General features: G+C 32.7%; 2 protein-coding genes across 3 annotated transcripts; one reads left to right on the forward strand and one right to left on the reverse strand.

Moving 5' to 3' along the window:
• Positions 1-826: 826 nt before the first annotated feature.
• Positions 827-4,773, reverse strand: LOC108344640 (cyclin-L1-1). The gene is made up of 9 exons (XM_017583077.2): positions 4,624-4,773; positions 3,541-3,707; positions 3,385-3,466; positions 3,160-3,300; positions 2,747-2,916; positions 1,914-2,184; positions 1,361-1,760; positions 1,242-1,277; positions 827-1,163 (listed from the first exon to the last, which is right to left on the reverse strand). The coding sequence occupies exons 2-9, from the start codon at positions 3,690-3,692 to the stop codon at positions 1,102-1,104; spliced, it is 1,314 nt and encodes a 437-aa protein (XP_017438566.1). The 5' UTR covers positions 3,693-3,707; positions 4,624-4,773; the 3' UTR covers positions 827-1,101.
• A 4,066-nt stretch (positions 4,774-8,839) lies between these two features.
• LOC108343713 (gibberellin receptor GID1C) lies at positions 8,840-11,404 on the forward strand. 2 transcript variants are annotated; one of them, XR_001833516.2, is made up of 3 exons: positions 8,840-9,172; positions 9,736-10,789; positions 10,861-11,404. XR_001833516.2 is itself a non-coding variant. In XM_017582054.2 (2 exons), the coding sequence occupies exons 1-2, from the start codon at positions 9,134-9,136 to the stop codon at positions 10,729-10,731; spliced, it is 1,035 nt and encodes a 344-aa protein (XP_017437543.1). In that variant the 5' UTR covers positions 8,841-9,133; the 3' UTR covers positions 10,732-11,404. The 2 variants fall into 2 exon arrangements, 1 of the variants encoding a protein (XP_017437543.1); XM_017582054.2 differs by having other exon boundaries at positions 8,841-9,172; positions 9,736-11,404.
• The last annotated feature ends 3,064 nt before the right edge of the window (positions 11,405-14,468 follow it).

Raw genomic sequence — 14,468 nt, forward strand, 5'->3', positions numbered from 1 at the left:
CAGGTTCGTGACAGAATCGACATACCTGATACCGAGAGAAGCATCTTTGATAGGCTTCTTGCCACTCTTCGCCACTTTGATCTTAGCTCCATGTCGCGGGTGGCTGGGTTTGCGACAAGGTCACACACTCCATTCATTTTTAGCCCTAATTCCTTCCTTGTTATTCTTTTTGTCCTCTTTTTATTTGTTTTGTTCTGCAGCTTCTGGGAAAAGAGTGCTTTTGTTATGCATAATTAAGTGTTTACTTTTTTTGTAAAGTTTTTTTTATTATTATCCTTTCTTTTTGCAGCAATATTCCTGACCAGTCTAAACATTTGCAGCAACTCCTTTCTTTTTTCAATTTCTTTTTATGTTGGAATCACATATATGCAATGTTGGTGTTATTTGTTGTAATGTCTGAGAGTGATTTGAGAAAAATAAAAATAATATGGAGTTGGTGGGGAAGGGGAAGGGGAAGGAGAAGGGGTAGGGGAAGGGGTAGGGGAAGGGGAGAAGGTTTCGGGAAAGGGGAAGGCGAGAAGGTTTCCACACAACGTGCCACGTGCTAATTAAAAGCCACCTCAGCATGTCACCTTGCTAAAAAGTTAACGCCGTTTACTAAGATTAACGGCAAGGACATTATTGATTTAATTTTACCAAAATAGGGACTCAATTGATCACTTCTAAAATTGGAGGACCCAATTGAAACTAACCCACAAATATAAAGACTTCCGAACCTATTAAACCTATAAAATATTACGTAAATAAGTTATAAAATTATAACCATTTATCTATTAATTTTAACTTATACCAATATATTCAGAACCACTTAAAGAATACATTCAGCTTATACAAATGATTTAACTGTTGGACTAAAATCAATTATACATAAGTGTTTATACACGTACAAATGACTACAAATATTTAGACATAATGTTTACGTAAATACATAGTATTGACAGCAAATGAGTCCTAAAATGTTTATATCCTCCTTGTACTTAAAAAACAGTAATCACTGGTTATAAGATGAAAGGACGTTATCCAAGCACGTACATCTTCGAAGATGTTCTAAATAATGTCAAGGTAGGTCGATCTTTCCCTTAACAAGTAAGAAAAATAATGTCAATGATGTCTATGTCGATCTTTCTCCCTTAAAGAGTAAGAAGAACCGTGGTAATCCCGATCTGTAAAATTGAAATATGTTCAGAAGATTCAAGGCTAAAGGAAGACCAATGCAAAACACCATCAGTACAGAATTATACCGTGTGATGAATGGCGTTTTGACTTCTCTGAATGTCCTGCATCCAATACAAAAATAAAATATTTAACAGAAGACAAAAGAAAAAACAAAAACACTAATACAAGAAATCTATAAAGAAACCTGAGTCCTTTGCTCTCTCCCTAGAACGGTGACCCTCTCGTTCTCGTTCTTTGTCTGAATCCCTTCCTCGATCCCTATCTCTGGATTTTGTTCTGTCCCTGTCCCTATCACGGTCCCTATCCCTGTCCCTATCTCGGTCCCTATCCCTGTCCCTGCGTGTCTCACCAATGACCTCAGTTTTTCGGTCAGACTTGGACTTCAGCATGTGTTCCTCTTTTGCCTCTCCGTCCGTAGACATGCCTTTCGATTCATCATCAGACCTTTTAGAATCTTTCAGTTTATCAATGGCTACCTTAACCATAGCATCCTTGCCACCAATGGATTCAATGTTAGCTTCTCCTTGAGGACCCTTTGGCATGGAGGTGTCAGTATCAGCTGGTGGACTATGTTGTAGAACATCCTACAAATTGTCAGTGGTATAAAATATGTTATTGCCACAACGCTAGAAAAGATTGTCAATAATGCAGGTTTGGAAATTTGTCTCAACAGGCAAGAGATGCTGATATAATGATATGGCAAGTTACAGAGTAAATGAGGATGAAGAGGGTATCACCTTTGGTGTTGATTGGGACTTTGATTCCACTGATTTGTTGGAGAATGTAAAGTCCCCGTCTTTGCAGACTGGTATATATTGTGCCTTTGGAAGGCTATAAAGATGAGCCAGAACCCTGCAGACTTCATCAATCCCAGATTTCTCCCCATCAAATGCCTTCCACCATGGTGGGTTCTCAGGGAGGGGTACATGGAACCTACGAGCAGCAGCATATACAACTCCACAAGCCACCACCTCACTCTTAAATCGAACACACAATGTAGTTCTCAAACTGCATGAAAAAAGTGTCAACGAAGCAGAAAACACGAGACAGCAAACATAATGTTCGAGGAAAAGATTGCAAATAAAAGTCATCATCAAAAATAGTAGTGAAATGCAGTGAGGCAAGTGAGTATTAAAGAAACATTTTACTCCACTACAAATTATGCTTGGATTTTGGATCGAATGTTTACATGATAAGTTCCAACAGCCTAAATGGGTTTCATAGTTAAACAAGTATGAAAAATATTTATACCGAATTAGTGCCACACCTTAGGCATTCCTCTGTCTAGACTTTCTTAAAACATATGTTCATTTTTATAACCCACTACTATTTTAACTATACCCAGACACAATTAAATCCTTTAAACAGCACAAGTACAATCACCTTACTAAAAAGGTCCAAACTGGAATCACAGCAAAAAACTGTAGAAACAGACTTCCCAGCGTTGAACAGAACAAAAAATACAGTCTAATTCAGGAATCATGTGGAAGGGAATAAATGACGGTAAATGTATGCACAAGCACAGAAACGCACAAGCAGAAAAATAAAAGTAATATCTGCAATTATGTACCTATCATTAGCCAGATTCCAAGCTTCTTGCCTCAATTCTGGAGGTGTTTCAAGGGTAGCAAGATAATTTGATATAAACTTGTGAGGATGTTCAACATGACAGATGAACCCCATCTCTTTCAAAATATGTCTTTCTGTTCTGCTCAGTTCCATTTTCAAATCAACATATTTCTGTTCATGAAGAAAGAAAACAGAAAACATTCAAAATATGAAATAACTAGAATTGTTGAAATGAATTTCATAGAATGTGTTTGGATCCTCGGGAAATAAGTGTTTTTGATGCTCAAATCACATTAAATTATCACTAAAAAATGGAATTCTACTTTTATGCAAGTTCGAGCTTTGAGGATTGGAACAAATATTACGTCTGTGTATTATATAGACTAAGAAAAGTGAACATTAAAAGCTTCTGACCTTAGAATACAAGTCTAAATGCTCCATGGGAAAGTTCTCCCTCCTGCACTCCATTCTGTGAAAAACAATAATTACTTGTCTGGCTTTTCTAGGATTTTCCTCCAGTTTTGAAGCCAACCATACACAGCTTGCAGCAACTTTCTGCAAAGAAACACTATGAGCATAATAATTCACAAAGTACAGAGAAAAGACAAGAAAGATAATATATCACAAGATAATAATGACCTTGACATTGAACCGTGCAAACGACTTCTTGCAATAGAAACGATGAAATAGAACCTGCCCAGTAGCCATGACTGCTTGTGGCCTTTCTAAGAATTAAGGTAACAATTTGGAACAAGAATGGAAGCAAAATGAAAATGAACACAATCAAAAGGATACAATCTGAGCAAAATGCCACTTTCTTGGACAAGATCACAGCCATAGATTCTAAGGGTTGTCTCGGTGGCTTCATCTATGCCATCTTTTCTAGAAGGTGAATTTGCTAACTGCTCGTCCGTGAGGTAGAACGTGTCAATGGCTGTGTATATCATTCCTCTTTCCTTATCCTGAGATAAGAACGTGATCAGTTTGGGATCAGTTTTGTTCATAAAATTTCAAAACTCTGCTGCCAAAACTTTAAATGAATCAAGAAGCTAACAAGAGGAGCATTACCCTATTACAGTGATGGTTTTTAAATTAGACTAGTCATTACATCATGGTCAATCAGTGATAGAACGAGTATTTAATTTTAGAGAAGTAACATGCAACAATGAGAAGATTATGAACACTCATAAAAATATGTCAATAACTAACACACAGCATAATATTATGGCATAAAAAGTATATTCTAACTAACCTAAAAAAAATATTATTTTGACTGTGTAGGGATTATAGTTTTTGTTTAGATGAAAGACAAGGGTTTATAAGTGATAAAAGTGGGAAAGAAAAACCTAAAACTAAAATCTTTGAATATATAAGGGTTTATTGGCAGCCATTTCTCAAGTAATAGAGTTAAGAAAGAAAAAGAAAAGCAAAAATAAATATCCATTTTTTCTCTGGAAGGGCATCCATATGCCGAACCCTTAACACATCGTTGCAGGCAAATCAGATGTAAATATTCTAATAAATGAATAAGAATATGATAAAAAAAAAACGATTTTTTTAATGGGTTAGAGAAGAAACCACCATAACACATAATTTCAAATGAATAATGGTTAATTGCAAATTCACACAGCACATGGTTCCAATAGGAAAGTTTCAAGGGAAGGACATCATGATTATTTTGATCCTATGCAGAGTAGATATATTATTTACACAATACTACTCCGTCATACCCCGAAACCCCACCCCATCATCCAAATTGAGTATGCTAGGTTAGCATTACTCACAAACAAAAAGGGGAAAAAGATGAACAAGAAGAAAATTTAGGTGGATTTTAACAGGTTTTATGAAAGAATGCGAAATGAAAGTAGAAGTAAATACCTTTGCATTCAAACAACAATAACAGAACACGCAGTACAGAAAACAGCGGCAAACCCAAACACAGCACACCAAAGGGAACGAGGATCCGTAGTCGAACAAAGGAGACTCACGAAAACGAAACGATTTCTGATTTTATGCTGTTTTATAAGAGGCCCAATCTTTATTTTCTGGGCAAGCCCAAACTTTTTTTTTTGGTCTATTTTAGTGTGTCTTATTAAGTCGACTTCTAATTGTATTTTATATTTATTTCTATATAATAATATAAAACAACAATTAATATTATTTAAAAAAGAGTAAAAAATAATATAATTTATAATTTAATTTAAATAATATAATAATAATTTAAAATAAATACATTTCAAAATAAATTTAAAAGTCAAAGATGATAATCTGTCATAATAGCAAAATTATATTAATTCAACTAACTTCTTAATATATCTGCATTTTTTAGGTTTGATTATTATATGTTTGAATATTTAATATTTTTAAAATTTTAAACAAAAAATAAAGTAGACTCACTATGAATATGATTTTTTTAATTTTATTTCAATAAAAATAATAAATCATTTAAATAAACATTGATTTTCTTCTAAAGTAGTTAAAACCAAAACAAAGAAAGATAAAAAATTTATCCACGAACACTAAAGAATTGTCTTTGTGACGAGTTAAAACCTATGATCAAAAACTATCCATCCAACTATATAGTTATCGGTTTATAACACAAGGGAATGGGTAAAGGTTGATAAATCAATGAAAATTTAGTATAAATTTTTTCAGATAGATGTTTCTTATCTCATATTTGAAAATAGTCAAATATTATATCATAAAAATATTATATAATTAATTATTGTTTCATAATATATTACATATATCTAAATATCAATTATAATACCATAATATCTTCTTAAAAATAATGTAATAGAATATGAGAATAAGATATTAATTATAAATATCTTGGATAAATTTTATAATATCTTGAATATTTATTATTTTTAAAATTTTAAATAAAATAATAGATTTACTATGAATATGAAATTTTAATTTTATTTAAATAAAGTTATAAATAATAATAAAATATATAAATAAACGTATGTTTCTTTCTATTACAGAGATAAATTAAAATATATGATCAGATTAACTAAAAACGTTATGTTGAAAAACAGTTTAAATATAATGTAAAAAAAATAACTACATTTTTTTCTGCTAAACTCATCATTATCGAAACTTATATCGAAAAGATATTATATTATAAACATTTTATCGCTACAATGTGTATTTGATTTAGATATTTTAATTTTTTTTTCTTACAGGATTTAGACAATAATTTTGGGAGTAAAGTTGGGATTAAAGTATGAGACTTTCAAAAATTGAGTTTTTTTTCAGAGAAGGTTTCGGGTTCCGAAAGACAACAAATATATAATTATTCTTATATTAAAAACACATTAAATTTATAGTTTAATAAGATTATTCAAGACTATTACGAAACAATCAAACATACACTTGTTTACGTCACATCTATATATTATACTAAAGTTATATATTATACTAAATTTCAGTAGTGTATATGTTAGTTATTATATATTCTTTCATTATAATTTATCTCATATAAATATTATTTTAATAGAGACATAAACTCATAATTCATGTTGATTTTATAAATATAATAATAACGCTTAAGGATATTTATTTCATATTATTTTATAATAGATTTTAACTCTTTTATTAATTTAAGCATCAAAAAGTCTTTGTATGTGATTATTTTCCTCTCACCAACAAGAAGGTCCACTCCAAACAAAAGCAGTTATCAAAGCATCTTTAGGATCTTATCACATGTTCACAAAGTCCACATTAAATATCCAGGTAAGATAATCGGCATGTGAGGTCTAGGTAAAACTTTATCATGACTTCACATTTTTCACTATCATCATCTTGTGTAAAGATAGTCTATGATTACTGATAATTACTCGTGTTAGTATGAGCATTTATGATCTTAGTTTTGAAATACTTTGAAGAAAGTGTTACCTTGATACTCATGTTTAATATTTTATTATGATATATATTATATTGAATATCTGTACTTTAAGTTCAAAGAGAGCTCAATTCTACTTTAAGCTTAGAAAGAGCACCCGAGGTCATACTAATTTAAACTTAAAGAGAGTTCGACCCCAAAGTCATATTACTTTAAGCTTAAAGAGAGCTTGACCTCTAGGCCATATTACTTTAAGTTCAAATAGAACTCCATATTTAAGCTCAAAGAGAACTCGACCCCGAGGCTATATTATTTTAAGCTTAGAGAGAGCTCGAACTCAGGGCCATACTACTTTAAACTTAGAGAGAGCTCAATCCCAATGACATACTACTTTAAGCTTAGAGAGAGCTCGACCATGAGGTCAAAATTACTTTGAAACTTGGATAGAGTTCGACCACGAGGCCAAAATTATTTTTAGGCTCGGATAAAGCTAGACCACGAGACCAAAATTAATTTAAAGCTTATATAAGAGCTTCGAGACCAAAATTACTTTGAAGCCTAAATAAAAGCTCAGCCACAAGGCCAAAATTACTTAAAATCCCAAAGAGAGCTCGGCTCCGAGGCAGAATTATATATTAGAACTTGGTTCCGAGGTCAATTCACTTGCAAAGCACGACCAAATGACCTAATTATCTCATGAACTTGACCTCGAGGCCAATCCACCTGCAAAACATGACTGAATGACTTAATTATGAACTCGATCAAATGGCCTACCCATTTGCAAGTCATACAACTCGACCTAAACAAAACTCTTGAGACTAGGGGGACTTATGTTCCTACCTAGCCCAAAAGACTTATTAAGTGCATGACCCAATAAGCTCATTTAAAGTTGTTCATTATGAAACAACCTAAACATATATCTATCTAGGTCATATTTTCACATTATAATCAAATCTCAGTAGTTTGACATGTTAGTTATTATTTACTCTTATGTTATTATTTATTATACTTTATTATTCTCCCAAGTAAGTCTATTCTAATAAGGACATAAACCCACAATCCATGCTAATCCTATAAATATATCAATAACCTCAAGGGATACTCACTTCAACTCAATACTTGATAATCACTCTCATATATATCTTAACTCTTTTAATGACTTCAGTATCAAAGAATCTTTGGAGGTAAATCTTCCTTTTTGATCAATGAGGAGATTCTTTCCAGATAAAAAGAGCAATCAAAATATCGTTAGGATCTTATCACTTGTTTACAATGTCTACACTCAATATCCAAATAAGATGAAGTAAGATCAATAACATATAAGAGTAATACTAAATATAAGTTGTATAAATATTTATAAGTTTTATAAATTATAAATGAGAATATATATATATATATATATATATATATAATTTTACAATAATTTATGAATAAAGATGATAAAAATACATGTTTATAAATAGATTGAATGTACGTATTATACGAGTATTTATTATTAACAAAAAATTAAAATAATTATTTGATGAACTTATAAATTTTAAAATATTCATAAATATTTTTAGATGATTATTCGAAAGTAATAAAATAATAAATAAATTTTCTTATTGTTAGTTGAATAGTAAATAGATACTATAAATGTCGGATCCAATTAAACATGTTATCATCCTGAAGATTAAATACATTTAGTGATAAATTATGAGTTGATGAAGGAGGAATGGACTAATGAATGATGTGTCATTTTACTTTGAACCTGGCCTTGACCTGGTCATAGCATAAGTTAGCTAATGCGTCATTTTTTGAACTAGGATTTGACCTGGTCATTACCCAAGTGTGTGAGTGTTATGTACTAAAAGGGATTAATTTAATTAAAAATGATTAGTGGAGTGGGAGAAATGAAAAGGAAGAAGAAGGAGAAGAAGAAGAAAAAAAGTGAATTATTAGTGTGGGTGGAATCTCGATTAGTGGTAGACAGTAGAGTGCAGCATTTAGTAGTTGACACTTGACAGAATTATTATGATGCCAAAATTGTGGAAGTGGAATTCCGAACGCAAACAAACGGGGATGTCTGTCTTCAAGTGCCACGTCACGTTCCAGGAACTGATTCACCCTCTTTTTTGTCTCTCCCCTTCTTTCCATTTTTATCACACATTTCAATTTCACGACCCAAAACAAAAACCAGTAATTGGAGAAAGCGATTCGCCACTGGGCCCCACCCAATAGTTCTATTTGGGCCTTTCCTTCCTCCCATTGGCCCTTCCCTCCCTGTATCCCTGTGCCACTTTAGCATTTTCTACAGTGCGCACCGTTTCTTATCCTTCACCATCCTATTCCTCTTTCTCTGCCACTCACCAACTTAACTCTCTCAACTCATCACCCTGCAATCCCCACACTCATCATAAATTAACAAACAAACAACCCTTTTTCCTCGATCTCACATAACGCGATTCCCCTGCTTTATGGATTTCCCTCCTCCACGCCTTTTCTGATTCTCAACTCACCTACTGCCTCGCCGATCTGTAATCGGAATACAGGATCGCTTCAATGGCTGGGACTAACGAACTCAACCCCAACGATTCTAAGGTACGCCCCTTCTCTCTCTTATCTTTTCGATTCCATATTTTTCTCATACAATTTCCAGTTCTTCACCCGTACCGTGTTTCCTGATGCCAATCTTTCTTCTTTCGCTTCTGATTTTTTCTCTTTCTTTTTTTCTTTTGTTCTGTTTTTCTTTTTCTTTCTACTGTATGCTGTCGTTTTTATTTTCTATCTTCTTTTAGCTGTATAGCTTTATTAAAATAATAATCACTCTCGTATCGGTGATTCTTCCTCATCGTTTTGGGTTTTTAGTTTGGACATGTTTTCGTTTCGTGGAAGAGTAGGTTGTGGTTTGTTCTGTTTGTGAAATAATTTCCGGTTTTGGTTGGATCAGTTCCTTGTTCCACCTAACGCGGTTTCACTGTTTAGGGTTTGTCATTCAATGTGCTGATTTGGGAAGTTGGATTCATCGGTTTTCCCAAAATTATGGGGTTTATTGGATTTATTCTCCGTTTCTAATTATCCTCGGTTTAAATTATTTTCTTCTTCCTATTATTATTATTATCCTTTTCTTTTATTTTTTTAAAATGAAAATAAAATTGGTGTAGATGGTGGTTCCGCTGAATATGTGGGTTCTGATCTCAAATTTCAAGTTGGCATACAATCTTCTTCGTCGTCCGGATGGCACTTTCAACCGGGACTTGGCAGAGTTCCTTGATCGGAAAGTTCCGGCAAATGCGAACCCCGTGGATGGAGTGTTCTCTTTTGATGTCATTGTTGACCGTGAAACCAATCTCCTTACGCGAATCTATCGTCCTGCTGAGGGAGAGGAGCGTCCAGTGAGCATTCTTGAGCTTGAGAAACCTGTGAGCTCTGAGGTTGTTCCTGTCATCATATTCTTCCACGGTGGAAGTTTTGCTCATTCTTCAGCCAATAGTGCCATATATGATACGCTATGTCGTCGCCTGGTTGGTATCTGTAAGGCCGTTGTGGTGTCTGTGAACTATAGGCGTGCACCTGAGAATAGGTATCCCTGTGCTTACGATGATGGGTGGACAGCTCTTAAGTGGGTTAGCTCTAGATCTTGGCTTCAGAGTCGGAAAGATAAGAAAGTTCATATCTACATGGCTGGGGATAGCTCGGGTGGGAACATTGTGCACCATGTTGCTCTCAAAGCTGTGGAGTCCGGAATTGAAGTGTTTGGGAATGTTCTGCTCAACCCATTGTTTGGTGGGCAGGAAAGATCCGAGTCGGAGAAGCGTTTAGATGGGAGATATTTTGTAAGAGTGAAGGATCGAGACTGGTATTGGAGGGCTTTTCTTCCTGAAGGGGAAGATAGAGACCATCCTGCATGTAACCCGTTTGGGCCAAAGGGGCAAAGCCTTGATGGGACTGTCTTTCCCAAGAGCCTTGTAGTGGTTGCTGGTTTAGACCTTGTTCAGGACTGGCAACTGGGTTATGCCAAAGGGCTTGAGAAGGCTGGCCAGGAAGTGAAATTGCTATTCCTGGAGCAAGCAACCATTGGGTTTTACTTGCTGCCAAATAATGAGCACTTCTCTTCTGTTATGGACGAGATAAAATATTTTGTCAGCCCTGACTGTTGATAGGCTTAACTTTTGCTATAATACACTAGTGGACGTTAGAAGATTGTGTAGAAAATAGGTATGCTACTAAACTTTTTTTTTTTTTTACCTTTTGGGTCCTTTACTGTAGGACTTTGCTCCCGTGATTAGGTACTTGTATGCTACTAAATGTGTGGTGAGATGGGTGTAATCAGCATATAGCTGTGATGATTTTCCGAAGCACATAAACAGGAATTGGGTGCTGCGGATAGGTGAAAGGCTTTTAGGAGAAGGGGAGCTCTGGCCATGTTTATGGGAACCACTAAAGTTGTGATTACCCACTCTGACTTCCAGCCAAAAAGGAGAGGAAGGCGTGTTATTCTATTTCCGGGCGTGACCTTGATGCCAATCGGTGGGGCTTGTCGTTGTCTGGCAAGTGTTATATATAACTAATTTTGGAACTCGGATAGGAAAATATGAATGATATGTTGGTGCTGTTAGGTTATTTGCATCTATGCTATCTTCATATGAGTGTTTGTTTCAAGACTGTTCACTTTTTCTCTATATAGCTAATTTTACATTCCTGTGTCTTTGGGTTGTCCTTGTTTGACCATGGACACTCTTTGCAAATGTAAATGGATGTCTTTTCGACGCAATGTTAGGGCTTGTATTATGTTTGCTTCTGTATATATAGACATTTTTCAGTTTTTTTTTATGCATTATGTGTCAAAAATTCTGCTTCCATGTGCTTTTGTCTGTGAATTTTCCTTTATTAACCATCGTAGACTAATAATGTCCGTCTCATGTTTCTGTAACTAATTTTCCTTTGACCAGGCAGAATAAATGGTCTTGTAGCATGTTTGGCCGAGATTAATGTTGAAAATAATTATTGATTAAAGCTTTTTTAAATGAAATTATAGAATTATTTTTTAAAATAAACTGAATTTCCACTAGGAGTAATTTTGAAGTATTGATGGCAGAAGATATTATAATTGTCTCTTTTGGAAAGTTAAAGGCCCACAGAAACGTGTTACCACTCGAGTTTTGGTTCTCTTCTTTTCTTTAGAGTACCCCACAGGCCCAGGTTTTCCTTTCGTGGCTTTATTATGTACAGAGCAGGCAGCATTAGGCCCAAGAGCCACTCGTGCAGTCCCAATAATTATAATTTTTCTTATTCTTCGTCTTTCAAAATGTCTTCTTTTTAATTGTGTCTATATATACAGAAACAAAATAAATAAAATGCTTATATATAGACACTAACTGAAATAAGGGTGTTGCTCCCTCCACCACCATCTTATACTTCCTCCTTCTCTTCACATTATTTTAAATACAATTATATTAAGTTAAAAAGATTTTTACTTTTATCATATTATAAATAATTTGAAACCCTAATTTTACTTTCCTAGCACCCACCCACGAAACTCTTTTCCCCTTTTTCCATTTCCGTTTCACCTCCCGCACTTCCATTCATTTTTCTTTCCAGTTTTTTTTTTGGTTTGAAAGCTTCCATTGCCGTCGTGGTGTGGAGGAGCGTCGTCGTCGTGGAGTGGAGGAACATCGAGGAGCGTCCATAGCATCAACCAGCATGAGGAAGTATACATCAACGGAGGTCACATCCTTCAACGGATGTCCCCTAATAAAACAAACTCTAAACTAAAAAACGTAACCTTTAACGGATGTGACATTTTCAACGGATGTGGACATCCGTTTTTCCTTAAACGGATGTGGACATCCGTTTAAAGGCTACGTTTTTTATTGTAGGATTTTATTTCAAGGTTTATTCGAATACGCACCTGGACGAAGCACGACACGCACTGCACCACTCCACGCACTGCACCACGAGAGCGACACTGCACCACGAGAGAGAGACTGCTTGATAATTCTTTCTATCACCACCAACCTTTGCAATTTGTAGTATCTCACAACGACGAAAGAAAGAGAGGAAGAAATATAATGTTAAAATGAAAGAAAAGTATTTTACTCATGTACGAGACTAGAATAGGTTATTAATGAAATAGGTTGTGGATGGGTAAAATTAAAAAATAGTAACCTTAAAAGTAAAATTTTACTGAGGGACAAAATAGTAAAGAAAAAGGTGGAGGGAGAAAGGTGTGGTGATGGAGGTAGCAACACCCCTAAAATAAATGATATATATAAAGAGAGATTGTTTGATTGAGATACTTAAAGCTAAATTCAAAATCAAAAGACAATTGGCTTTTGTTTTCTACACCCGCTTCTGTAAATTGTATTTATTTGTAATTTGCACTCTTCTATTTAGAAATTATTGCTGGATGGTTAACGAATGTTAGTGGAACAGGACAAACTAATATATAAAATTTATAATTACTGTTAATTTACATTTCAACGTTCTCGTAGGAAATATTCTTTAAAATTATTTTACTTATTCATTATTGATGTAAATCTTTTATATTCATAAAAAAATTAAATGAAAATTCATAATTTTCGCAATCTAAAATAAAGAAATAGATAAAATTAAATTATTGTAATATATCAAATTTAAGGTAATAGGACTTTGTAGGCATGTCAGCATGTGTTTTTTAATAAAAAATAAGGTTTTTTACAATTTTCAATTCAACTATGTTGTATTTCATTAATATTTTAATGGTATTTGCAAGTTTATAAACAGTTATCTGATAAATTTGTTATGTTTGATTTAAATTGAATTAATTTTTGGTATTTGTTATAAGTACCAAGTATATATTAAATTTAGAAATATTTCAAATTTCAAATTATTAGTTTAAATAGAGTAATTGATTTTTTGCATGCAAAATTAAATATGTTAAATAATTCAAATTTTAATGTATAATTTATAAAATAAAAATATTTAATTTTAAATATCTAATAGAGCGTGAAAAAGAGAGAAAAAAAGACACAAATTAGGATAGAGATGGAATGACAATAGAATAAACACTTAGAAAGATAAAAAGGTGAGAAACAAAAGATAGCATGAAAATTTCTGAGCTATTTGTATTTTTTTAAGTTTACAATATAAAGTAATAAAATTACTTTAATAATTTAAAATTTTAATTTCTTTGAAAAAAAATCTACTTAACCAATACTTTCATTATAAAGTATTTTAAGTTAAGAAAATTATTCTTTTAAAACTCATTATAAAAAAGAGTAAATAAGAATCAAAATTCATAATTATTTATACACTTAATTCAAAGTAAAAAATACATTTAATTACTGCTTAATTTTTATAATTATAATTATTCTCTTTTCATATTTCTGTATCAATTATCTTTTAAATTATAATATTGATACCAATAATCATTTTGAAATTTAAGAAACCATGGATAACATGGTTAAAAAATAACAATGGTTACTATTTGAACCAATCAATATGCTTCTTTTTATATCAATTTAATACAAAGATCTTATATGGAGGAGAAATTAAGTGAAATAAAATATAATAAAAAAAGTGAATAGAAAAGGTTAATGTTGAAAATAAGTGAAAGAAATAATATAAAAAGTTGGTGGAGAAAATAGGTAAAATAAAATATAGTAAATAGTAAAAATTAATGTAAAAAATAAGTTAAAGAAATAATGTAAAAAGTTGGTGGAGAAAATAGGTGAAATAAAATATAGGAAATAGTAAAAATTAATATGAAAAATAAATGAATGAAATAATATAAAAAATGGGTGGAAAAAGTAAGTGAAATAAAATATAATAAAGAGTAAAAGTTAATGTGAAAAATAAGTGAAAGAAATAATATAAAAGATGGGAGGAGAAATGAGGTGAAATAAAATATAATGAA

This window comes from Vigna angularis, chromosome 3 (genome assembly GCF_016808095.1).
Source record: "Vigna angularis cultivar LongXiaoDou No.4 chromosome 3, ASM1680809v1, whole genome shotgun sequence".
In the NCBI taxonomy this organism is placed as follows: Eukaryota; Viridiplantae; Streptophyta; class Magnoliopsida; order Fabales; family Fabaceae; genus Vigna; species Vigna angularis.